This window comes from Labeo rohita, chromosome 13, assembly GCF_022985175.1.
Source record: "Labeo rohita strain BAU-BD-2019 chromosome 13, IGBB_LRoh.1.0, whole genome shotgun sequence".
NCBI classification, from domain to species: Eukaryota; Metazoa; Chordata; class Actinopteri; order Cypriniformes; family Cyprinidae; genus Labeo; species Labeo rohita.
Genome location: NC_066881.1, coordinates 13,313,263 through 13,340,344, shown reverse-complemented (window position 1 = coordinate 13,340,344; position 27,082 = coordinate 13,313,263). Strand labels below are relative to the sequence as shown.

At 37.9% G+C, this 27,082-nt stretch overlaps 1 protein-coding gene across 3 annotated transcripts in view; it reads right to left on the bottom strand.

The window, feature by feature from the left end:
• Nucleotides 1–25,797, bottom strand: part of akt3a (v-akt murine thymoma viral oncogene homolog 3a) — a 117,787-nt gene extending 91,990 nt beyond the window's left edge. For 2 of the 3 annotated variants that reach the window (XM_051125314.1, XM_051125315.1), the window contains exons 1-3: nt 25,650–25,797; nt 25,440–25,556; nt 14,329–14,698 (exon numbers count right to left, since the gene is read on the bottom strand). In XM_051125314.1, coding sequence (XP_050981271.1) covers nt 14,329–14,374 — 46 coding nt within the window. In that variant the 5' untranslated portion in view covers nt 14,375–14,698; nt 25,440–25,556; nt 25,650–25,797. Of the gene's footprint in view, nt 1–14,328; nt 14,699–17,222; nt 17,329–25,439; nt 25,557–25,649 lie in introns of those variants that run through there. The other variant, XM_051125316.1, reaches the window with a different exon arrangement.
• Between the last annotated feature and the right edge of the window lie 1,285 nt (nt 25,798–27,082).

Sequence of the window (27,082 nt, the reverse complement as noted above, 5' to 3'; positions counted from 1 at the left end):
TTTTGACTGAATGGCCTCTGATCATTCACAAAAGAAAGAATAGAAAAGTACTGAAGAAGTGGTGACTGTCTCCACAGTTGAAAATGAGTCACCCTTTCAACAATGGCTGTAGTTAGTAAAACACTGCACTGAATCCTTTCCTCCGGATGTGAGTGTGTATAGCGATGCTATGTGTGTGTGTGCTATTGACTACAAAACCCCCAGTGTCTGCAGCCTTGGCACAGGCTGTGTGTGTGCGGTGGGCTCACATGTCTCAGCCTATGTACAACCAGGACTTCATATATCTGTGAGATTGCATGCGAGCAGCCGTAGATGAGGAAAAGCAGAAATGAGAATGCATAAAAGAAGAAAAGCAAAGCGAAAAGAAGAAAGCAGAGGTGTTTTGACAGGTGATGCTGCTGAGAGGAGAGGAGAGGCTGACAGAGAGACAGCGGAGGGGTGATTGATATCGCAGTGCTCTGGCACGGCCACCTGATCGGCGCCGGCTCCGGCAGCAGCGGTACTGAACCCACTGAACTCCCTGCGGCCCAGACTGGAGTCAATGGTTGCCTGCACTCACTCCCCTTCACTCTGAAACACACACACAGCAGCAGCATTCACAGGCAACCACTGATACGTGTAATTATGCGCAATAAAGTCCCAACCTCCAGCTTTAGAGGTTTCGTCTGTGTATACTGAAGCAGTCTTAGAAATGCTTGCCAAATATCCTTAGTGTGTTTTTATGAATCATGGGAAGACGCAACGGCTGACTGATGTCAAACACTCTTGTGAGACAGCTGGATGACAGGGATAGTTCACCCAAAAATGAAAATTCTGTCATTACTTACCCTCATTTCAATTTAGACATTTACAAAAACAAATTTTGAAAAAAAGACATTTTTAATGAAATCCAAAAGCTCTCTGACCCTTCATAACATTATGGTTGAACCACTGATGTCACATGGACTATTTTAATGATGTCCTTACTACCTTTCTGGGCCTTAAACAAGGTAGTTGCTTTGCTATCTATGCATGGTCAGAAAGCTCTCAGATTTCATCAAAAATATCTTAATTTGTGTTCTGAAGACGAACGATGGTCTTACAGGTTTGGAACGACACGAGGATGAGTAATTAATGACAGAATTTAAATTTCTGAATGAACTAACCTTTTATGGAAACCTGCCTCAAGCATGAAAGTCAAGTATGAATCCCAAATACGATCTGCTCAAGCCTTCTCAGTCTGGGTACAATTTCACATCAAAGATTGATCAAACTCTAAATAAAGAGAAGGGAAGCTAGGAAGATCCTCCAGAGCTCAGTACAGCCACGTGTCAACACTAGGGTGACTGGCCGACTAGCTGGGGATCCGTTGCTGGGGGTAAGATGATCATTTGCAGCCAAAGGTCATGTGCGTGAGAGTATGCGACTGGCATCACCAATGAGCAGCTCTGTCATGCTTTCCCAATTTTCCTAATGGGCTTGGGCTCATTACAGAGTTATAAGAAACACTACTCTCTGATTAACAGCACAGGAGAAAGCCCCGTATAAGTGGACAGAAGAAATTTAAGACAAACACCCACTTATGTGAGCACACAAACACACATTTACTAATGCTTCTATGAATATGCATTGCAGACAGAAGCCAATGCATTCAACATTGAATGTATATATATATATATATATATATATAGTCTTGCATCTGCTTGTCATTTTCAGTTTTTTCTGACAGTTTTTCTTGAGGTGACAGGAAACGATGCTCTCCAAAAATGTATTTTCTTAATCAGTGTTTTTGTCTAAACACTCCTAAAACAGGGTCAAAACTGTTTTTAAAGAGCAGGTCATATGGGTTTTCGAAAAATAGTTTTTTGCTGTTTATAACGTAGCTATATTTCAATGTAAACAGTCTGCAAAGTTGTTATTAAAAAAAAAAGTGCATGATCAAGATATTGTCTCTCAAAAGAAAGAGCCGATTCTGAATCGCCTTAACGAGTCATCTAATCTTTTCTAATCTTCTGCCTGTTACCGATCTATGTCACTAGGAGACACATCTGCATAATCTCCGCCTGCCCGCGAAATACGAACACTGACCTGCCCACAAACACGTCTGCTAGTTAGTGTGTTTACATCATGTCCAGAAGACACTGTGTTCTGCGCTGTCAAAGCGAGTTTGTTTTGTTTTCATTGCCAAAAGATGATGATGTGAAGAATCAGTGGTTAAAAAAATTTTCTTTGTTGTGTGCTCATCATTTTACAGAGGGCTGCTTCTCTAATCTTGGCTTTATCTCCGTTGGCTTCTAATCTTCCTTATTTGGACTAACAAGCATCTCCGAACCACAACCTGTAAGTACGATTTTCAATTGAGAACTCAAAATATCAAGGTTTTGTGCTAATAGCTTTAGGTCATTCTTTTAAGAGTGGATTGGAGCACTATAGTATTATTTTGGTGCATACTTTGTCAATGGTAGCCAGGGTTGCCAGGTTTTAACAACAAAAACTGCCCAATTGCTACTCAAAACTAGGCAAAAACTAGCCCAGTTGCATTTCGAGGGGGTCCCCCTTTAAAAACAGGGGGAAATTGCACATTTTTTGTCAGGGGTTCTCCTGGTAATTTTGCATTCCAAGGGCTAAATAGGACATTATTGGGGTTGCTTCAACCCGTGGACAACAAAAACAACCATGGACTTGGCAACACAGATGGCAGCGCCATCAGATACTTCTTTTACATTTACAGTATGCATACAACAAGAAAATACGTTAACGTCTTTCGAATTATATACTCTATGATCTCATGACGAAAACATACCTGTAGGAATTTTTTTGCAAGATGCAAAATACTTACCAATAAGTACATCACTGCAGTTTCCAACAGAAATAAACATTAGAGGCAGTAAAACAGTGAGCACTTGTAATCATTTTCATACATAGTTATAATTACAGCTCCATATGTTTCGCTTTTCGGACGTAGCAAGCTCAGTAGCTCAGCCGGCACGGAACTGGACTTAGGATGTGGAATCCTTGGGTACCAACCCCGTGAAAAACATGACTCTCAGTGAAAGAGCTGAAAGATGAGAGATCGAAAAACAAGCTAAAACGGCATGCTTACGATTGTGTTTTAACGTCACATTTACTTTTGTTCAAACTATCAGGTAGGTTTTGGTGTTGTACAGAAGGTACGTTATTTTAAAACATCACGGAGCATTAGAGTTATAGCGCCACTCAACAGACATTTCAAGTCAGATCTGTGGTGACGTACAAAACCAATGTCACAAAACGTATCATGTATGTTCATCTGTTCTGAACACTCTTTTAGCACAACTCAGTGGACATTTCACATCGAATATGTCACGAAACATACATGGCGGTTCATATTTTGCGTCTTGCGAAAGTCCCCACAGTACGTTTTCATCATGAAATCAGGTTGTATTATGATTATATTATACACCTTCCAATCTGTTTTATTTACCAAGCTAAGAGCTTACCACAGGTTAAGCAAAGCACTTCTGGTTGGTTAGAGACTTTTCATGCCATTTCGATCCACCTGCTCACCCTGAGGAGCTGTCGTTCCACATGTCCCAGAGAAAATGCAGTTTTCTGGGAGAAGTCAACAGCTAATGGAGCCCACCTTTGCACATGTGCAATAGCATCAGCTGATACTTAATCTACAGCATAGACATAAATGTATTGGTTTGATCTAGACAATAACTTGCAATAAATAACTAAGCATCCAGTGATCGAATTGAACACAGCACATTCAATAAGAACTCAAGTAAATGTCATATTTTCCAAAGGAGTGGATGGATGATCACTCCCATATTTGGCACATAATGGAGATGGACCATGTTTAAATCACAATCCAGCTGATCTCCATTATGACACAATAATGCTTGGATCCAAGGTCTGTTTGGAGACACAGCCTGGTAATGAGCTTCATCTTCATCCATCACACGCATTCTTGGACTGCAGATGTGCTGCTGGAATTCTGAAGGGCTGATCAGTGGTTGGTCCGGATTGCTCCTGCCTAAACATACACATACTCCGCAGGCACTCCTAAATTCTCAGAGGCACGCACACGTTCACACGCCCCGTGCATCGCTGCCTCATCACTAAAACATGCGAGATGTGAGACAGTCAGATAGATCACCGCAGGGCTTGGAAAAACGTTACCAAACACAGTTCACAATTTTATCTTCCCTCTCCTTCTCTCTCTGTTTGAGAGGAACCATGTCAGGACCACAAATATAGTCATTTTGCACCCTCAGTTTATGTTTTGAAGGCAGAGTTTACCTAAAAAAGACAATTTTGTCTTCATGTTGTTCCAAACCTGAATGACTTCCATTCATCCGTAGAGCACAAAGGGTGAAGTGAACAACTAAAAGCAGGATGTTTGCACTGCTCTTTTCCATAGACTGAAAGTGAATGAGAGGCTGTCAAACTCCAAAAATGATAAAAACGCCATCAAAGTATCCATATGGTTTGTGATAAATTCCATGTGTTCTGAAGTCAGACAATGTGAGGGAAAAAAAAGTCATTATTCACTGAAAATGTTCCCCTCTGCAAAACTGTACAACCAACATGATGTCATGATAATTCGTATTTATTTTACGTAACAAGTGATTCTACAAAATGTACATGTACTTAAGTTTTAAAATGTACAATACTGATGCATTTACAGCATTTAAACATACAATACTGTAAACCAAAACTTCAGCATCTACACGACTGCAAGAAACGGTCCCAAACTCAAGCCTTTATTCAGTGATCTTCATATCCATTCTGATCAGAGACCATAAGCAGCAATACACTCTTAAAAATAAAGGTTCTTTACTGGCATTGATGGTTCCATGAAGAACCTTGAACATCCAGGAAACCTTTCAAATGCTGAAAAGGATCTTTATAAAGGAAAAAGGTCCTTGATATTTTTATGATGTTGTTCAAAACTGTTCACTGAAAGGTTCTTTGGGGAACCAAAAATGTTTCTTCTATGGAATCACTGCAAAAACACCCTTTTGGAACCTCTATTTTTAAGAATGTACCCACGCTGTTGAGCTAGTTGCAAATTCAACAGTTGCCGCATCAAGCAACTTTACATGTTTTACGGCGTAATATTGAATGCTTATTGGCTCTGATGCGCACCTTCACGGAGTGGATCGGGATAATAATTTGGATAACATTTTCAGTGATTAACAACTTAAATCCTGTTCTGCACCTCACAAAACTTGTATTTCATGAGAGAGGACTGTGGCTGCAACGCTTCATCATTTGGTTAACTTTTGGCACTGCTTATGACTTTTTTGCAATAAATAAACTATTGTAATTGCACTCATCTGTCTGTCATGTTTTTCTTTATACTGTATATAAATAGTTATGGTTAGGTTTAGAGGTAGGAGAGGGATTAGCAACTATAAAAAAATATTTTTTTTATGCTATATTGTTACTAAAATGGTAATTTTCCCATATATTTTTGTCAATTACATTTTAAATCTTTTTATATTCACTACAAAATGGGTAGGTTAAGGGGTCTTAAAATCTAAATCGCATACTGATAAAAAGATAAAAATGCACTGATACAAATATCTCAATGATATAAAAGATCTGTAAATATTTGAAGTTTTGTCGCTAAAAATACGTAGCAATTTTTACGTTTTAAACATTGAAATACGTACAAATTGTACGTTTCAGTGTTAATAAAAATGTACAAAAATGTACATTTTGTGCTTGTAAACAGTACGTACTAATACCTATGTGTAAACAATGAGACCAGGCTGGTAAAACTCCACATATTCAAATTTGAACAATCACATTTTGTTCTGAGACATACAAGAACCAATGACATTCATTACTGATGTTAAACCTAAAATAACACATCTTTAAAGGAGAAGTCCACTTCCAGAACAAAAATTTACAGATAATTTACTCACCCCCTTGTCATCCAAGATGTTCTTGTCTTTCTTTCTTCAGTCGATAAGAAATTATGTTTCTTAAGTAAAACATTCCCAAATTTTTCCCCATATAGTGGACTTCAATGGTGCTCCCAAGTTTGAACTTCCAAAATGCAGTTTCAACGCAGCTTCAAATGGCTCTAAACGATCCCAGCCGAGGAAGAAGGGTCTTATCTAGCGAATCGATCGGTCGTTTTGGAAACAAGTTGACAATTTATTTACCTTTTAACCTCAAACACTCATCTTGTCTCGTCTCTGTGATGACCCTAACTGTATTGACCATATTGAACCGAAAAAAACAGAGTTCACGCAGACTAAGACAAGACGAGCGTCTGAAGTTAAAAAGTATATAAATTGTCAATTTCTTTCAAAAATGGTCGATTGTTTTGCTAGATAAGACCCTTCTTCCTTGGTGGGATCGTTTAGAGCCATTTGAAGCTGCATTTAAACTGCATTTTGGAAGTTCAAACTTGGGGGCACCATTAAAGTCCACTATATGGGGAAAAATTCGGGAATGTTTTCCTCAAGAAACATAATTTCTTATCGACTGAAGAAAGAAAGACATGAACATCTTGGATGACAAGGGGGTCAGTAAATTATCTGTAAATTTTGACTAAAAGTGGATTTCTCATATAAATGCCATATATGTAATTTTTTTTTTCTGAAAGTGAACAAGATTTTCAACAATCAGAGCTTCAGCAAAGATGAATATTTTCAGTGATTAAATCTATGCACTACGCACTGTTAAATATTTGGGGTCTATATATACATATATATAGACAGAAATTGATACTTTTATTCAACAAGGATGCATTAAAATTTATCAGAAAGTGACAGCAAATACATTTACACTGTTTCAAAACATTACCATTTAAAATAAAAGCTGTTATTTTAAACTGTTTATTAATCAAAGAATCGTGGAAAAATATCACAGTTTCCACAAAAATACTAAAATCAGAATCAAATCTGAATATTACAATGCTATCATGTGACACTGAAAATTCAGCTTTGCCATCACAGGAAATAAATTTCACATATTTTAAAATCTGTTAAAATAGATAACAGTTATTTTAAATCATAATTATATTTCACTGTATTTTTTTTTTATTAAGAGACACAAAAGACATTTAAAAAATACTAGAAAACTCCAAACTTTTAAGGGGTACATTATATAATTTTCATGTATATAACTTATTTTCCTCAAAAAAAAAAAATCAACTTCAGAAGCAATATGAAATACCTTCATTTAAAAAAAAAAAACAACAGTAATTTTTTGACGGTCTCTGCTGGTCAAATTTACTTTCGTTTTATAGAAAGGAGCTGCATCAAAAGAATGTTCTCCTTTTTTGATGCAAACAGATTTAAATAAAGGAAACGAAATGAAGGTGAGTAAATGCAGAAAGTATATTTTATTTTTAGGTGAACCATTTCTTTAAACCTCTAACTTTCTCCAAAATACTTCGAGCCTAAACCACTTCATCATTTTCTCTGTTTTTGTTCTCTATCTGCCTTTCCTTACCTCAAGGTCTCGTTCTTTCTCTCTGGGCTGGGTTTCTGCACGATTCAGAAAGATGACTAACTCTGCAGTCAGTCAGTCAGTTGGAGGCACGCAGTGAGTCAGCCAGTGACCCCCAGCCTGCTGCTACAACACCGCCTGACCCCCAGAGCCATCATCCCCTCTCTGAGCACGTCATCCTGTCCTTGTTCTCAAACACACACACCACACACACTTATACAATAACCAGAAAAACAACCACACACAAAAGCCACCGAGTCGTGACTGAGGGGGCCGCAGTATTTTCTTCATACGTGCTGACGCTAGTCTGAAAGGCACACTGGCAGGAGAGTGGAAAAGGCAGCCGTTAGCGTGTGAGCGCGCGTGTTAGAGACTGTGCAGGTGCGCCTCCTTTAAAGGAGACGGCGGATCTGTTTGGATATGTGGAGGCTTTTCCCCTCACTGCTAAGAGGGAAGTGGGAGGACTTAAGACGGATGACTGTGAAAAGCTGATGTGAAATTAAAAAGCACCAGGATGATACAGGAGCGGCTCATGATCCTCCACAGCTCTCAGACTCTATTTGGCACTCGTTTGAATACAAAGCTTGAAGCGAGGCGCATTTCATCAAAATTACCCTCCACTCTGCTACTAAACTATAAAACACAAGTAAATAGCTATTTTAAAGCTGAATTATTTACAGAGTAAATCACATCCAACTTCCAACATTTTCTTGTAAAGGCAAAAAATCCTTCGTAAAATTGTTTCTTCATGTTATTTCATTACTTTTTAATCTTTGTATGTCATGGCATCTAAGGTTGTTTGGAATGGTTGTTAAGACTTGTATGGCTTAATATAACATAAATGATGTCTCTTACCCAAATATGTAGTAGAAAAAACATACAAGATTTACATTATTTAAAAAATCCACATCATTTTGTTCATATTTTGGGCTGTGGGGATGCCATTATTTTGATTACATCAAATGGTGGCACTGGGTGAGCTGCTGTCACTACCTGTAGCTATTTTTACCGCAACACAACTCAGAAAAAAATACTGATATGATGCCACATTGTACGGCTTTTGGCTGTAATTTTTAGTCAAAGGCAACAAGAGAAGCAATGCAAGTCTTCACTGCTTTTCCTAGCAATAAGAAAAGGAGAAAATAATGGAAAGATGCCTGTGGATGAATAAAACTTCATAAAGACCTGCGTTTTTGTTCTCTCCACTTTAGCTCTGCCACTTTGAGGCATTTAGTAGACCACAGCAACTGAAAGAGTTTACTAACGGCAGAAACAAGAAACACTAGATGCCATCCTGGCAGGATGTAAACATGCCAACGCTTTTCATGATGCTGCAGCCACTGAAGGAGTTTCTCAGAGTCGATATTGTATATAGGACATTGTTAAAATAGTCCATGTGACATCAGTGGTTCAACCAACTTATACTTCCAATACTTCTGCCTCATGTTACTCTTGTGATTGTGCATCAAAGACTGACACTGAAGAGAAGAAATTGTTGAGTAAAGTCATTATTTTTGTTTCTTTGCGCACAAAAAGTATTCTTAGAGCTTCATAAAATTATGGTTGATCCACTGATGTCACATGGACACTTTCAACGTTGTCCTTACTACCCTTTCTGGGCCTTGAATGTGTCAGTTGCGTTGCTGTTTATACAGGGTCAGAAAGCTCTCGGATTTCATCAAAAATATCTTAATTTGTGCTCCAAAGATGAACGAAAGAGTTTGGAACGACATGACGCTGAGCAATTAATGACCGAATTTAAATTTTTGGGTGAACTAACCCTTTAAAGATTATGTTTTATTGTTTTTATGTTTTTTTAAATAATGAAGAGCAGGGATAAATCATTATATTAAACACTGCAAAATTCCACAAAAAATAATAATTTTGATTTCATTGTAACTTAAACCGTCATGAAAAGCTTATGTGCTGCAACGGCCCTGATTTTATTTAAATCTCTCCTTTCTAATATTTCTACATGTATCTTTAGAACTGTTTGTTCATACATTTTTCATACTGATGAAGCTGCAAGAAACTCACTATCTAAAACTATCTAAAAACTTTTTTTCCCCCTGAAGTCCAACTACAACATTTGTCACGTCATAATAGTCATAATTTAGTTTTACGTGGCCATTTTCCAAACTCTTACTGACCCTTTTTGAAAGGAACAGGATGTTCCTGACACTGTACTGTACCTACTAAGTCTACAATACGTAAAATTACCTTTCTTATAATTGGATAATCTCCACACCTCAGTGTAGATCAAGCCAAAATTGGCAGACCAAAAGATGTTCAAAGTTTGATTGTGATGTGTTATAATATTTTATTCAGTTTTTATTTATTCATTTTGTTTAATTTGTTTTTTTCTTACCATTATATCGCAGAAGATGTTTTAATTGCATTAGATTATAACCAAGTTGTGAATTTAGAGCCATAACTGGGGATTAGTTTGGGGAGGGTTTGTTGATTCTGTACAGATTTATTGTGTTGCACTGTGAAATACCTCTGAGAATCAATAAAAAAAACCTTCAGTTCACCAACAAATGAAAATTCTGTACAAAAATTAATATTGTAGCTTACTAAATTTAAGGCTGAACTATTGATGTGACATGGACTATTTCATTGATGTCCTTACTAGCTTTCTGGGCCTTGAACGTGTCAGTTGTGTTGCTGTCTATGCAGGGTCAGAAAGCTCTCAGACAAGCTCTCATCAAAAATATCTTAATTTGTGTTCTGAAGATAAACAAAGATCTTACAGGTTTGGAACGACATGACAGAATTTTCATTTTTAGGTGTACTATCCCTTTAATCGGTAAAAATCACTTTAATCTATTAAAAAAAAAAATCTGTAAAACTATCCCTTTAATCTGTAAAAATTAGACATGGTTGTGGCCTACATCACGTCCAGTCCAGGTCTAAAGAAACAAATCCAGAAACAAATGCTGAAAGAGAAAATGCTATGTAATGAAACACAATTACAGCCAGAATATATATTCATAAGAAGCAGAGTATTTGATCAAAAGTCACTGTGGGCAGGATTATCAGAGTAATGTCGCAGGAAAAACCCCAAACGGACACTTGTCAGGGTCATGGTTGTCAGGACACAGCTTCCATACATGGTCTGACTGGACTGAGATATATCTAGATTAACCAACACCAGATACATCCCACAAGCACCAGAAAGAGTCTCTGTTTGTGTTGACCTGCATGAGGATGCTCCTGTATCTGTACTTCCACTGCAGTCGGAGCTGGTGTGTACTCAGATGCACTTTACATACTGGGGAGAGAGAGAGAGGGGGGGGGGGGCAGGAAGGAGATAATGAGGAGATGGCCGCAGTGGTCATCTGAGAGCAGGAGATTGCTGGGTATGAGAAAAGGAACAGGAAGTGAAGGATATAACAGTCAGCAAGGTCAGAGTTTGGTGTTTGTGTGTCTATGCAATCCATATGCTAGTACTGTATGAGTGAATGAACGAGCGCATCGCTGGTCATGTGATCATGCGGGAGAGCGAGCGAGCGAGCTTCATTCATGCGCCTGTATCCTTTCCTCAGAACAGAGTGTTCCAGCGGTCCTGCGGGAGAGAGCAGTGTACCATGTGACTCCTCTGCGCTGCTCTTCAGCTATGGAGCCTGACAGCTAACCTCCACACACACACAAACTGCGCAGACATCAAAAGCATTTTCATCAACAGGTCTGCTTGCAATCAGTGCTAATCTACCGCGGACCAGCAATCTGGAAAACAAAACTGCATCAAATTAAAGATTCGAAAATAAAACTTCATGCTATTTAGTTCCATGACATTCCAGTATGGTGTGCTTTGCATGATTTTGCAGACGTAATCTCTGAACAATCAAACTTTGGCTGATGCATTAAACAGGTTGTGGTCAGTGATGAGAGGAATGTTTAGACAATGAGATTTGAGAGCGGGGTGAAGTCAGAAACAGGGGGTTTCAGTGTCTTAAGCTGGCCCTTTTCTTTGTGACCCATTCATTAGTGGAGTAAACAGGAAATGATGTCACCCTTTTGGTTATCCTCTCTTCACACACAGCTCTTTTCCCTAAAAAGTCGAGGAAGGGGGGGGGACAAACTTGTACTGCGACACAGGTGCTCTAGAGGGAAGGAGAGAGAGAGATGATGAGACGGAGAGAGACAGCAGCAAAATGGAAAAGTAAAAGTACAACAGGACATAGACAGAGAGAGGGGGGAAGACAGTAAAAGCTATAATGGAAACAGAAAGTGGCGGAGACAAAGTGGAAAAAGGAGAGGAAAAGAAGAGGGTGATTGGGGTCGTCCTGGTCGGCAGCCAAGGCAAACAGAATGAAGCCAGTTTCCCAGCCCAGGGCTACACCAAACTCTCCCACTATACACACACACACACAATCCCAAACACTAACCACTCCATCCTCAAGCCCAGCCCAGACTGCACACACTGGAGGGAATTTCAAATCTGACTCAACGTGGATGCTGCACACATGAGTTCACAAACACAACACTCACCAGCAATTAAAAGGGTTCCAACAGTTTTTGACTGATTCATTTTTAACTAATGACCTTTTAAGTTGTTCATGATGACTGGATAAAGACATGAGGGAAAAGAAACTGCTTTACAATTGAATGCAAGATAACAACCTTTTGAGTGACTCGGTGTTGTTAACTACATCTAAAAATCATTTTTGTGAGTTGAAATGTAAACAGCTTTAATGAACACTAGGACTATTGTCTTGGAAACTGACAGACGTCAAAGTGCTCTACACGATCCCAGCCGAGGAATAAGGGTCTTATCTAGCAAAATGATCGGTCATTTTCTTAAAACAATAAAACGTACATACTTTTTAACCACAAATGCTTGTCTTGCATCAGCTTGACCACACACATTACATAACCACGGTGGAAAGGTCACGTGTGACGTTGGCGGAAAGTGAAATGCCCTTTATAAACAAAAAGGCAGTTGGAGAAGGAAATGAAATGGAGATTTCATCCTACCCTACCTTTTTAAATCAAAGTACACTGTTCCAACATGATTACGTAATGTGTGAAGTCATAGATATGCATGGCAGGGCTAGCGCAAGATGAGCATTTGTGGTTAAAAAGTAGATACATTTGTATTTTTTTTGGAAAATGACTAATCGTTTTGCTACATAAGACTCTTATTTCTCTGGGATCGTGCAGAGCCCTTTGAAGCTTAATTGAAACTGCAAATTTGGACCTTCAACCCGCTGATCCCCATTGCAGTCCACTATATGGAGAAAAATCCTGGAATGTTTTCCTCAAAAACCTTCATTTGTTTGCGACTGAAGGACATTAACATCTTGGATCACATGGGGGTGAGTAAATTATCAGGAAAGTTTTACTCTGGAAGTGAACTTCTCCTTAAAGACCCTCAACAAACGTTTTACTCTACATCCAACCAATGCAGTACTTCAAAGCAAAACAAAACTCTCTTTATTCACTATAGAAATGTTAATTGCTTTTCCACGAATTTTCATGACTGTAGGAGCCTTGAACTGAAGTGGTGAATTCTAAAAAAAAATTAATTGTTGTTGGACACATCAAAATAAGAACAAACATGTTAGACCAACAGCAGCTCATCCAATCAGAGGGAAGGACATCAGGCCCAATGTTGCATAAGCATACAGAGTTAAAGGCATTCACACTGAACTAGTCCTTGCTTGACTCTGCCTACACTCTTAAAAATAAAGGTACTTTATTGGCATCAATGGTTCTATGAAGAACCTTGAACATCCAAGGAACTAATCAAATGCAGAAAAGGTTCTTTAAAGTCGAAAAAGGTTCTTTAGATTTTTGAAGTGTTCTTCAAAATGGTTCTTTTAGGAACTGTCCACTGAAAGGTTCTTCTATGCTATCACTGCAAAAACATGCTTAAACATGCGTTCAGTGTTGCATCTTTATTTTAGCGTAGGTACCTCACCCAGGTCAACTATATACATTTGATTAATGTGTATCCATGATGGACGAAGCCATTTCCAATCACATTATCCACCCGGCGGGTTCAACTTCAGTCACTGTAAGGTGACAAAAAATAGCTTTAGACTGATTAAAATAAAACTTTTAAAGTACATGTAACCAAATTACTGTCTGCACTCCTGGTGCTAGTCACCACAAAATGTTGCTGCTCATTTGCATAAAGTCAAACTTTACTAAACAATCATACCGCCAACAGCCACTATTGCTTGCATCACCAAACCACAAACTTGAATTGAAAACGAGTGCACATCTGTCAACATGCATACTTATTGATACACATACGGGGAAACTAAAAAGGCACTCATACGACTTTAAAAGCGACAATAAGATGAGGAAAACGAAACTGAAAGCAGGACAACCTGCTTGAAGCACCCTAGGTAGTCAGTACAGAATCCACCTAGAGCATCTTCCCATGTTGATTTCAAATTAACTTTGACTTACAAGAGAGTGAGTGTTTTTATTTGCACACCACAGCCTTTGCAGTCCACAAATGTTTTACCAAAAAGACTGAAACAACTCGCTTTCCAGATGTACTCACTGATCAAATAAATAAAACCTCACCATAATCTACTCAAACCAAGCATTACGCATCAGGATGAGTGCAAGCATGTGCAGAAAACCCCGTCAAACGTAGCAGCCTGGCACGTCAGAGCAGTGCAGTGAGAAATGACGGATACCAATCTGAATGCAGTTGCTTTTCTGGTAGACGCACACAAACACACGCACGTTCTCTGAAATGCCACACCAGCACTAAACACGGCATGCAACGAGGCACACCCACATGCCGGCTTCCACAGACACAGACTGAAGCCACGCCGTGGCCCGCCCATGACGGAGAGAGCCGTCTCTGGAGACGCACGCGTACGCGACCCGGCTAGCTGACCGACACGCGGGCAGAGACAAGCTACTTACCTCTCTTCTGGACCCAGCCTTCCTTAACGATGGTGACATCGCTCATGTTGCCTCAGTCACACTGTACTCGCCGCTCCTACACACCAGCTCCTGAAGGAGTGAGGAGGGGGGGAAGGAGGAGAGGAGAGGAGAGGGGAGGGGGGTCAGCTCTCCCAGCCTCAGCGTCTCTCTCCCTCCCTCACTGCTGTGCTCTGTCTCTCTTTTTACGTCGTTCTCGCTGGCTGGCTCTCTCTCTCTTGCTTCGCTCTCAAAGGCGTTGTGTAGCGGTTTTCCCCTCCTTCCGTTGCTTTTCTCTCTCCCGCGCTCTCTCCGTGATGCTGTCTCCCTCTCTCTCTCTCTAGATCTTCCCACTCCTCGACAGTGACTCAGCCTGAAAGAAACATAAAAAAGGAGCGTGTGGATTTTTCACTCTTCTCTTCCTCTTTACTCCCCCCTTCGTTCTTACACAATCTGACAGACAGTCATTGTAAAAGCAGACGTACAAGCCCCCTGTCGCCTCTCTGATTTCCCTGTCTGTCTGTTTTTCTCTCTCATTCTCACTCTCAACATGCACAACTGTTTAACACTTACCAGCAACACAGACACTTGCAACAAAGTCTGATGAGGACGACTGTGAGAATAAATAAGCAAACATGAAGTCCCATGGTAAATGCAGTGGTATCTGAAGGAGAGCATTAGACACTATGAAAATGCATGCTTTCATTCATTAAATCAGAAAGCGCATCGAAATTTATTGTGTATAGTAGTGCTGTCAGTCAATTAATATATATTTAATCATGATTAATCTCAGCTTCTTTGTAGTTAATGCACCTTCAAAGAAAACAAATGTGTAATTATAGCATTATTATTATGTGTAGTGCGTTATTTACGTGCATTCAGAATATGCGTGTATATATAGACACTAGAAAGAGGGCGATTTCTCCAAAAAGCGCCTTTTACCCATCTCTCTCAGACAGAGATGAGCATACTGCATGCTAACACATATTTAAAGCTAACACTGAACTCAATAAAAAACTTCAGTATTTAAAAGTAAAAGAACTTTAGACACATCACTTACATGGAATTGCATGTGTAAAGTTATAATTTTACAACTGAACGGATGAGATTTGAGGTGGAGGGCAAGATTATCAGTGAATAATGACTTAAATTCTGGTGTTCACAATTTAAAAAAAATGATTCCTCACACAAAACTATTCTATGACTTTTGATGACATAATATTGTGAAATATAATATTGCAATAATATTGTGAAATGTTATTACAATACTACTTTCTATTTTAACACATCTTAAAATGTAATTTATTTCCTGTGATGCAAAGCTGAATTTTCACGTGATCCTTCAGAAATCATTCTAATATGCTGATTTTCTGCTCAAGAAATATTTCTTACAATCAATGTTGTGTTGAAAACTGTTTTAGTGAAAACTCAGTATTTTTTGATGAACAGAAAATTCAAAAGAGCAGCATTTATTTGAAAGAAATCTTTTGTAACAAACATCTTTACTGATATTTTTTAACTATTTAATGCTGTTAAGAACAGGTGAATTTGCCAAATAACAATTTCTTTTAAAATACATACAGCTGAGATTAAAAGTTTGCATACACCTTGCAGAATCTGCAGAATGTTAGTTATTTTACCAAAATAAGAGGGATCATGCAAAATGCATGTTATTTTTTTTATTTAGTACTGAATAATAAAAGATGTTTACATATAGTCCACAAGAGTAAATAATAGTTGAATTACAAAAATGACCCCATTCAAAAGTTTCATACACTTAATTCTTAAAACTGTGTTGTTTTTTTATGTTGAACCTTCTGTAATAGTTGCATATGAGTCCCTCAGTTGTCCTCAGTGTGAAAAGATGGATCTCAAAATCATACAGTCGCTGTTGGAAAAAGTTCAAATACACAAAAATGCAGTTTTTCTGTTCAGGACGAACAAGGGGACTCATGAACAACTATCATTAAACAAAAAAAAAACAGCTGTGGATCATTCAGGTAACAACACAGTATTAAGAATCAAGTGCATGCAAACTTTTGAACAGGGTCATTTTTATAAATTCAACTCTTATTTTCTCTAGTGAACTATATATCTTTTATGTGAAATATCTTCTTCAGGTCAGAACTAAATAAGAAATAATATGCATTTTGTATGACCCCTCTCGTTTTGGTAAAATAATTAACATTTTGCAGAGTCTGCAAGGTGGATGTAAATTTTTGACCTCAACTGTATCATAATAACTTCTGAACAGTAGTGTATGTTTATGGTGCTTATTGCCTTTTTTAGGCCTTGACATATTAAATCACCTTCCACTGTACAGAAAAGAGCAGCTCAGACATCTTGCCTAACAACTCAAGATGTCTGAGATGTTCTTCATAAAATAAACAAAAAAAATACATGAATACAGGTTTAGAACAACACGGGATATGCAAACGATGACAAATCTTTTATTTTTGGGTGACCTATCATTTTAAGAAGTTGTTAATGAGTAATAACCGGAATCTTGAGATATCAGATTGAGAAAGCAGTGAAAGCTGACTCATTTTTAGAATGAGGAAAAGGACTTGAAATTACAACACTGATAAATGAGGCAGAATGCCAACACTTACTATCATCCAAGAGAAGGACTAAAAGATAAGGAATAAATATCTACAATTATAAAGTGAATACCACAAATGAGTCCTAAAAGTCTAAAAGCAGTCTCAAAAATGCCAAACAGCACAGCAAGTATGTAAATCTTAAGCATTACATCAAAGCAGTCTCATGCACACTGCACAGTGACAGTTTTACAAAAACACAATAAAGCAAAATATGTTCCTCTGACAGAGAAGTCAAGCACATACACTGTATGAAATATGAGATTTCTGAGGAGACATTTGCCTGTGTTTCCTTACCTTTAAAATGCTAAAGTACATTAGAATGGATGTTAATCAAAATGTTTCGCTTTTTTGCAGAAGCAGTCGTACGTGTCAAATCCAAGCATTCAAATGTGTGTGAGCAGAGAAAAGGGAAGTCAGCATGTTAGGATCACAAACAGGGTAAACCTCCAACGGCTAAACAGATCAGCTCAGGATGAAACAGTGACTCAAGAGTGAAACCATGAGTCTTTACCTGAATGTGCCAACATCTAACAACCATACCCTAACCAAAGAGTGTGAAGCGTGACAAACAGAAATCTGAAAGCACAATTGTAATGCAGCGTTGTGTCCTCTATAACAGAAAGCCTCCTATTTTCCCTTCGGAGATAATTAACAAATGATGTTTGTCGCAGACTTTTGGACATGATGACAGAGGACATCACAGCTACTGGAGAGACTGCAGCCGCTAAAGATAAAGCAGTGCCCTCAATGTCATAGGGCCAACAAAGACAATCATCTGCACGGCTCCCTCTTAACATAAACACTTCTTTAAAGCAAATCAAATGTGGGTCAGACAAGGAATATTTAGCATCCTTCAGTCATTCGGTAAAGGCAAATGAAGGGCCTCTTCACAGTACCAACTGATAATTCCTGGTTGTGTGCATTTAGCTGCAACCTTAATCTGCTGTTAATATGGTAAGGAGAGTACATGGGTGATTCAAGGTCCAAAGAGATATCAGTGAAGCCCTTAATCATTTAACGCAAGCAGGAAACCCTGTACGTGACTCACAACCCTGGAAGATCCCGCTTGCCACAAAAGTAAGAAAAAAAATCTCATTCATTTTATCCATAGGGAAATAGATTTTTAAAGTTAATGAATAAACCTTTCAAGACAGACCTACCCTAAACTCTGAGGAGGTTAAGCGATGATATGATACTGTAGAAAACCACCATTAGTGTCAGTATAACTTCATTTTTAAAAAACTGTTTAATAACAGCACTTAGCTCACGGCATCCAGCAGTTTCAATTTCTTAAAGCAGCCATCCGTCTGATTAGTTTTTTGACAAGATACTCATGAGTGTGTACCACACCATAATGAATCAGCAACAGACTTTAGATAGTACTGTGCTTTAAACTTACTTTAACAGCTTACCAATAAACCTATTCGTAAATATTTGTACACAAGAGCAGTTTTAATAATTGTAATGTTGGTATTGTAAACAAAGCTCATAAAAGACTTCTCAGACAGGTTTTAAACATGCTGACTGATAGCATGTTAAAGTACAGCCCGCATCTCTCAATTACTTGGCAATTATTTCTCATTTTAAATTAACCACCACTAAAAGTTTTTGAACTGTACTCAGACTACTTACATAATTGCAATCTGAATATTTTATACAAAGGGGACATATCATGAATATAATCGGGTCCCCGGTGAATCTACCAACACAGAAAATGTGAAAAAGCACAAGTAACTTTGTTTTGGTAAGCTTTTCTCTGCAAGCATGTGAAAAAAACGAGCCGCTCAGATTTCGCTCCCCCATGGCATAGGAAGGGGATCTTATTACAATATTACCGCCACTTAATCTGCACATTTCCACCCACGGATCTGCCATGATGTTTTCGCAAGTGACAACGGTGTACCAGCTCCAACACCATGGCAAAAGTTCGAGCAAAGCATATTAACTGTTCTGTCACTGGCTGCACAGACGAGCACAGAACACTATTTAGAGTCCCAGCCTCAGAGGAGGCAAGAGAGCAGTGGATTTATTGATTTATTTCCTGTATATTACGCTGCTGCCACACAGATCTAACATAAACATGCAATTTCTTTCCCAGCTGTTTACCTTCAGACATAACCGACTGTTTTTGTAACTCCTGTGTGTTTTTAACATAAACTTGTGTGTTTTTGACAGTTTAAGACATGAAAGAGAACTTTTAGTACTCACATGCCACGTGACAGCCGCTTTCTGTGTGCGTGCTTAAACCGATATGGCTTTAAAACACGCGACTTTATTCAGTGCAATAGACATAATAATCAAAACCAAACAGATGTCTTTTAGAGTATCTGAGGTACGAGTTGTAAAGGCAAAGCTCTATTCTGAAAAAGGGGGCGGGGAGCAGCAGCTCATTTGCATTTAAAGAGACATCCACAAAAACAGCCTATTTCTACTTCCACTCATAATGGGCATTTTTAAAATGATGTAATATATGATCTTTGGGGTATTTTGAGCTGAAACTTTTGCAGACACATTCTGGGGACACCTGAGATTTATGTTACATATTGTAAAAAGGGGCATAATAGGTCTCCTTTAATAGAATATATACATTGTTAATAGTTTTAGTCAAACATTTTTTTAATCGTTAAAATAATATATAATGTTTCATAAGATGAGTACCTCATTGCCTTATAAAACTGTCTAATTTTTTAATTTCATGTTCAATTTTTGCTTCAAATCAAACTAGAAAATCAAAATTGAAAAATACTTCCAAGACAGACCAAGGCTGCTGAAAAAGTTGTCCATCATTGGATCCGCTTTTGGATTATTACTTTTAAAGTACTTTGGGAACTGTAAGTATATTTTTAATATTAAGGAACAGAAAGTTTCTGTTTGATTGGACCAAAGGAAATGTATATTGTTCAACTTATGGGAGTGATAAATATTTCATGCAAACAAATTGAATATAACACGGAGATCTGATATAGAACGTAAAGATGCACATTTAACCTGAAATTCCAGTGAAAAACTGTGAAAACTAAACAAAAAAAAAACCACGATGAAAAATTTCCTGTGGGAGCATTTTCGCAAGATGCGAAATACGTAGCGCCATGTGCGTTTCGTGACACATTCAATGTGAAATGTCCACTGAGTGGCGCTTGTTTTTTTCCCTGAGTGTTAGTTTTTTCCCCGGAACAGATGAAGGTACATATGGTATGTTTTATGGACGTTGGTTTTGTACGTGTCAACACAGTTCTGACTTGAAATGTCATTGTAAGCCATGTTTTTTACAGGATTTGTACCCAGGGATTCCACATCCTAAGTCTAATTCCGTGCCAGCTGAGCTATCGAGCAAGCTTGTATACGTCCGGAAAGCGAAACATATGAAGCTGTAATTATAACTGTATGAAAACAATTGAAAGTGCTCATGTTTTGCTGCCTCTAGTGTTCATTTCTGTTGGAAACTGCAATGATATGTACTTACTGGTACGTATTTCACATCTTCCCGAAAAAGTTCCCACAGGTATGTTTATATCATGAGATCAGTTCATTTTCAACAGGGCTGATAGGTTTACCAACCAAGTCCCCAGCACCCCTCTACATTCTGGCAGGGACAGCACAGACACTCTGTTCCTTTTCCTCCCTTTGAGTGACAGGAGACACAATTCCACTGCGTCACTGTCGCAGTCAAGCATCTGTAAGCCTATCGCCGCAGCACTATCTGGGGATGTCCTGAAGCTGCCACACCAAATACAATTTTTCCATACAAATGAGGGGAGCACCCTTGAGATAATCATTTAATTCCTGAGCAGGCCTGGGAAGGAGGGGCTCTCCTGGTGAGCCCAGACAAACACAGACACGCAACATCAATCATTCTCAGTGCGCCACGGAGCAACATCTAAACATCCGCCACAAGACTTCGATGCAGAACGTACATATATTTATATTGAACTATTCTCAAATGTATTGTCGCAATACCCACCAGTTTAAAAAACGAAATGGAAAAAGCAAATAAGCCCATATTTTCATAGTAGTATCATTCTGAATTGTTAGAAAAAGGACAATGTAACTGTTTATGCTTATTGGTTATTTTTAAAATAGTAATATTTCACAATATTACTCTTTTTACTGTATTTCTGATCAAGTACATGCAGCCTTAGTGAACATAAGAAACTCAAACTGCAACCTGTGATATTATGGAAAGGTGTGAGAGAACTCCAGGCATTGCATCTTTAAATTATTCCGGTGATAAGATGGATATGTACTTTGAACACAAACTGACATCATCCAAAGTTTCTAACGTCGCCTGAAAGAGTTTACAACTGATGGATATTTTCTCTTTCAGTAATCAGAGAAGAATCGCTGAAGGTGAAATTCAGCCCTTTCCAAGCAACACTTTCAATTTCACTAATCGGTGCTAATGTTACCCTGAAGCACAGGAAATCCGTGAGCTTCCATCACAAGTCCCCAACAACAAGACTCATTCGACATAAGTTGTTTACAAAGCCCTTCCAATACTGTTTTTCATGAATCTTCTTTTGGCTCCAAAGAGCAAATTCGTTGCTTTGGTTTTGATCTATTAGCACTTTACCATGCAAAGACTGGGATGCACCACAAAAACAATTAAGCACATGCTCACATGTAAAGCAGGTTATATTCAAAATAAGACATAGCTATGGACATCCTAATATGAATATGCATTTAATACAATATGGGACATGCCACCACCTGAATCGAGAGAATCACTGCTCTTAAGGATGCAAAAGACAAGCCACATTTGTTTGAGAGCTTCATGAGGTTCTGTTTGTATGTAAGAGTTGTATGTTGCAGAGAGAGACGTGAATAATGAACGATTTCTCTGCAGTGAGCCACCAACGCTGCAGCCGCAAACACTGTAACAGAAACCGAGAAGACACTGTGGTCTATCTAAAACCTAAGAAGAGGAAATGAGAAATTTGTGAATGAATACAGGCGGATGTGGATGTCTGAGGACTCTGAGGACCTTTGCTAATCTGCTGCAGTCATTATTCAGGAGTGCTCTTACTCTTTCTCTCCACAGAGCTGGAGAGCACTTAATGTGAGGTCAATTTAATAATGTCTTTTGCTCTTGTTTTATATAATCTGCTTAAAGACTTTCTTTAAAATAATTCTTCCATTAATAAGGCTCGCAGGATATTCAAAAATTTAGTGAAGCACGTCTGTAAATTAAAATATGTTATGTGGCACAACAAGCAATGCTTTTGGGTTTTTCATGCAAAGCAAACTTTCAGAATTGAATTCTAAAGTGATTTAGAAAGTTATACTTCTGTTTAAAGTGAAGAAATATGAGTAAGTCTCATTTTGTACAACTGCCGCTATTAGTTTGAACTTTATTCTGTATTTCAATCAGTCAGATGTTACAGGTTGTTGAATACACATCAAAGAAGTGTCGTGTAGAACATATCCTGAGAAATGTGTGATATAAAAGTGAAAAATAAAAACAACCAGCAGATGTGTGATACGCGCCAGTGTTTAAACAGCACATTTGTTCATTTTTAAGTCAATTTGAGTGAAGCGCTAATCTGAAACAGCTCTTTTTTTAAGGTGTCTGAAGAATCCGGAAGCATTGCTGCCAAAGCTTTGTTTATAACCAGTAATTTCATCTAAACTTGCACCTAAAGAGCTTTCAGCTTTTCTACCATTTCCTGAAAGTTTTAGATCTAAAAGACATCAATAGTGCATTGATGTACAGCCAAGTTATAAGATCAATAATGCCAACTGACACTATTAATATGACAAAAAAAGCTATAATCACAAACCTATGACTCAGACTGGTTAGTCACAAAACCATCAATAAAAGACACGTTACTTTAATGAGTAAATTAGCAATAGGGAAGCAGTGCAAGACTTGATTTTATGACCCTGAAATAATCTGTAAATTAGGCTCACTAAAGGTCAAGTAGGTTGAAGTGCACACATACCCTAGATTCGTATGACTTTCTTAGCTATTTTACTCGCTGAAAGCAGGTATTGGACCATATTACTGATATTTCTTCACAACAACTAATTTATTACAAACTAGCTACTATTCAACAGCAAACAATGAACTTTTTTTATCTTTACATTTATATACACATGTATGATTATGGGTCAGTGACATGATGCTCTTGTGTTTGACCAAATCTGCTAAGCTTTTTGAAAAAAATATGAAAAATATACAAACAAAATGACTTCAGTATAATTCATTTAAATGTCAAGGTGGTGTAACCATCTGTGAAAAAAGAAAAAAAACTATTCTAAAAGTCTGAAATTCTTGAAATGTTGGCACAATAAGGATGGAATTATTATTTATTTATTTAAAAAACAGACAATTTTGTTAATAAAAATATTATTTATATTTCAAAAACGTGGCATGGCTATGTGTCAAGGTCATACAACAAATGTTCAGGTAAAATTGAGTATCCCCAGGATAACTTACTGATATTCACAAATTCAAAATGTATGATGCTCGTAAAACGTTTTTTAACCTTGAAAAAAATTGTTAGAAAACTCATTACTTTTAAATAAATGCTCACTCATGTATTTAAGATGCAATGAAAGAATCCTAGTACACCACTTGACATTTTTAATCATTAAAACATTTTGTAAACATGTTTTTTAACAAACATGAATAGTGAGTGGAATGCAATATCAAAAAAGAAAATATATACTGCAGGGTGTGGACATGGTTTTATCCATCCGATGTTTACTGGATTTTGAGATGTGGGTGCTGAACTCAAAAGTGGAGACAGATGAACATTAGCCTGCATGAGCTGAGTTTAAAGGAGAAGTTCAGTTCCAAAACAAAATTGTACTGATAATTTACTCACCCCCTTGTCATCCAAGATGTTCATGTATTTCTTTCTCTAGTCGATAAGAAATTATGTTTCTTGAGGAACAAAATTCAGGAATTATCTCCTTATAGTGGACTTCAGTGGTGCCCCAAGTTTGAACTTCCAAAATACAGTTTAAATGCAGCTTCAAATGGCTCTAAATGATCCCAGCTGAGGAAGAAGTGTCTTATCTAGGAAAACGATTGGTCATTTTCAAAACAAATTAACAATTTATATACTTTTTAACCTCAAACGCTCGTCTCGTGTGAACTTTTTTTCCCGGTTCAATTTGGTAAATACAGTTAAAATACAGGTAAAACTTCCATCTCGTTTTCTTCCCCAACTTCAAAATTGTCCCACATCGCTGCAGAAGTACCGACCCAGTGTTTACAAAGTGAACATGCAAAGAACATCAAACTCCCTTTGCAAAAAAGGTAAAACAGCGACGTAGGACGATTTTGACGTTGAAGGAGAAAACGAGATGGGAGTTTTTCGACATACCCTAACTGTATGGTTCCGGATTACACAGACTAAGCATGCGCATCGCAGAGACGAGACAAGACAAGACTAGCATTTGAGGTTAAAAAGTATATAAATTATCAGTTTGTTTTCAAAATGACCGTCGTTTTGCTAGATAAGACCCTTCTTTCTCAGCTGGGATCGTTTAGAGTCCTTTGAAGCTGCATTTAAACTGCATTTTGGAAGATCAAACACCATTGAAGTCCACTATATCGAGAACATTCCTGAAATGTTTTCCTTAAGAAACATAATTTCTTATCGACTGAAGAAATAAAGACATAAACATCTTGGATAACAAGGGGGTGAGTACATTATCTGTAAATGTTTGTTCTGGAAGTGAACTTCTCCTTCTGAACTACAGTAGACTAAAAGTTTGGAGATGTCCTGCGATCCTCTTTTTTTTTAAGGGAAATCCAATTATGACTAATTAAACATTGCAAGGTTAAAATAAATTAAAAATTAAACTAATGCATGGATGAACTGTTCACAAGATTAATAACATGCATTGATAAAATAGATTTAAAACAGACTTCTTATTAACATCCCAGACATCCTTATTTGTCATTGACCCTCATGTTGAGCAGCCTCACAGCCCCTCATGCAGATGGTCCTTCACAGACATGCTCGAGTCTGAGGGAGGTGTCAATGTAATGTAAACAAAAGGGCGTGACATCTACAAACATCAACATGAAAGCCAATGCGGGAAATTGGATTTCCACTTCATGGAATTTCGTGTAACACCCGCGACCTGAGCTACAACCTGCTGGCCAACTGTCATTGTCTTGATCTGTCAGGTGCGAATCTGTTACCTCAAACGCAATGAATAAGCTGGGAATAACAGTATGTCTTCCTGCGCCAATGATGACTTACAGTTATTTAAACAGAGATTGTGTATTGTCCAAGGTTTTGCATTACTAAAATGAATTTGCAAATGAAGGTGGGGCTGTCTCGGGAGCTAAAAGTGGGAATTATGCGAAAAACAGGCTAGGCCATAAGCAGAGCACATTCCCCTGCTCCGCAGCCTCCTCGCCGCAGCATCAACTGTTCATAAGCGCTGAATGATCGCAGTCTGAAATGAAGCGAAGCTGCGTCACAGTCAGCCAAGCGCTCCGTCAAATGGGACATTTAACATTGGTATTACAGTCATATAGCGGTTTTTTACCTGGCGCTGGTGTCGGTAGGGAGACCAATGGGCTTCCCTCGCCTCCCTGAGTATGTGCGCGTCCTCCTTACAGGCTCGAATGGAGCATGGATGGACGGGATAATCGGAGAAGCACGCCTACAGAGAGAGCACAGACTCAAGTGGTCACTACTAGAGTGTTGTCTCGAAAGAAGGGGTTGTTTGATGGAAAAGGCTGCGGTAGTTCCTTACCCCGGGAACCGCCGCTCAGACACACCACAGCGACGTCATAGGCAGGTTACCCTCTCTCACCCCGCGTCTCCTGCTACAGTCCGAGCCAGGTTCGGTTGCTCCGTCTCCCGCCTGCCCTCACTGCTCCATAGACGCTCCTGCGTGTGCTGCTGCTGCGCGGCGCGAGGAAATCTCGCGAGAGCCGCTGTGTTTACAAGAGATGCGCCTCTGCTGTGGCGCTCTGCATGGAGGGGAATTCTCTTGGAATTAACAGGATTCCCACGGTCAGGGGAAACCTAGAAATATCAGGAATTTGTCTGGGGAAAATCGTGGAATTTAAAATAACAAGTCAGAGCAGATTTAATGAAATCATGGGCTTTTTATGCTCTAATGTGTTATGCGTTAGATTTACTGCGCTTTAGTGAAGGTAGTGATTATTCAGATTATAAATTAATCCGAATCAGTGTGTTATTGTTTACTATTAAACTAATTGAATTAAAGATTAAATATTATATGAAAAATATAGCCAAATTCTTTATTTTTTTTGACAGTAAGATTTTTAATGTTTTTTTTTTTTTTTAAAAAGTCTCTTCTGTTATTAAGTCTCTTCTATTTATTTGATCCAAAATACAGCAAAATCAGTAACACTGTGACATTTTTACTATTTAAAATAACTGCTTTCTATTTAAATATATTTTAAAATGTAATTTATTCCTGTGATTAAAGCTACATTTTCAGCATCATTACACCAGTCTTCAGTGTCACATCAGTGTCTTCATAAATCAGTCTAATAAGATGATTTGCTGTTCAAGAAACATTTATTATTATTATATTATACAATAATAATATCCAAAGATCAGCATTTATCTGAAATAAAAAGCTTCTTTCTTTCTTTTTTTCTTTCTTTCTTTCTTTTTTTACATTATACACTATACCATTCAGAAGTCTGGAGTGTGTATAATTTCTTTAGAAAGTAGTGCTAGTGTTATTTAGCAAGAATGCTTTAAATTCATCAAAAGTGATTATAAAGATATTTATAATGTTACAAATCATTTCTATTTCAGATAAATGTTGTTCTTCTCAACTTTCAGTGAAACCCGAAAAAAAATCTACTCTGCTGTTTTCAACAATAATAATAATAAATGTTTTTGAGCAGCAAATCAGAATATCAGAATGATTTCTGAAGGATCGTGTGACTGGAGTAATGATGCTAAAAAATTAGCTTTGAATTCTCAGGAATAAACTGCATTTTAAAATATATTTAAATAGAACATTTAAATATATTTCAAAATGTTACTGTTTTTGCTGTACTTTGGGTCAAATAAATGGAGGCTTGGTGAGCAGAAGAGACTTCTTTAAAAAACATTAAAAATCTTACTGTCCAGAAATGTTCCCTTTCCAATTAAGTTTAAATACTACAGTGACTACACCTAAAACTGAAATAGATATAAATT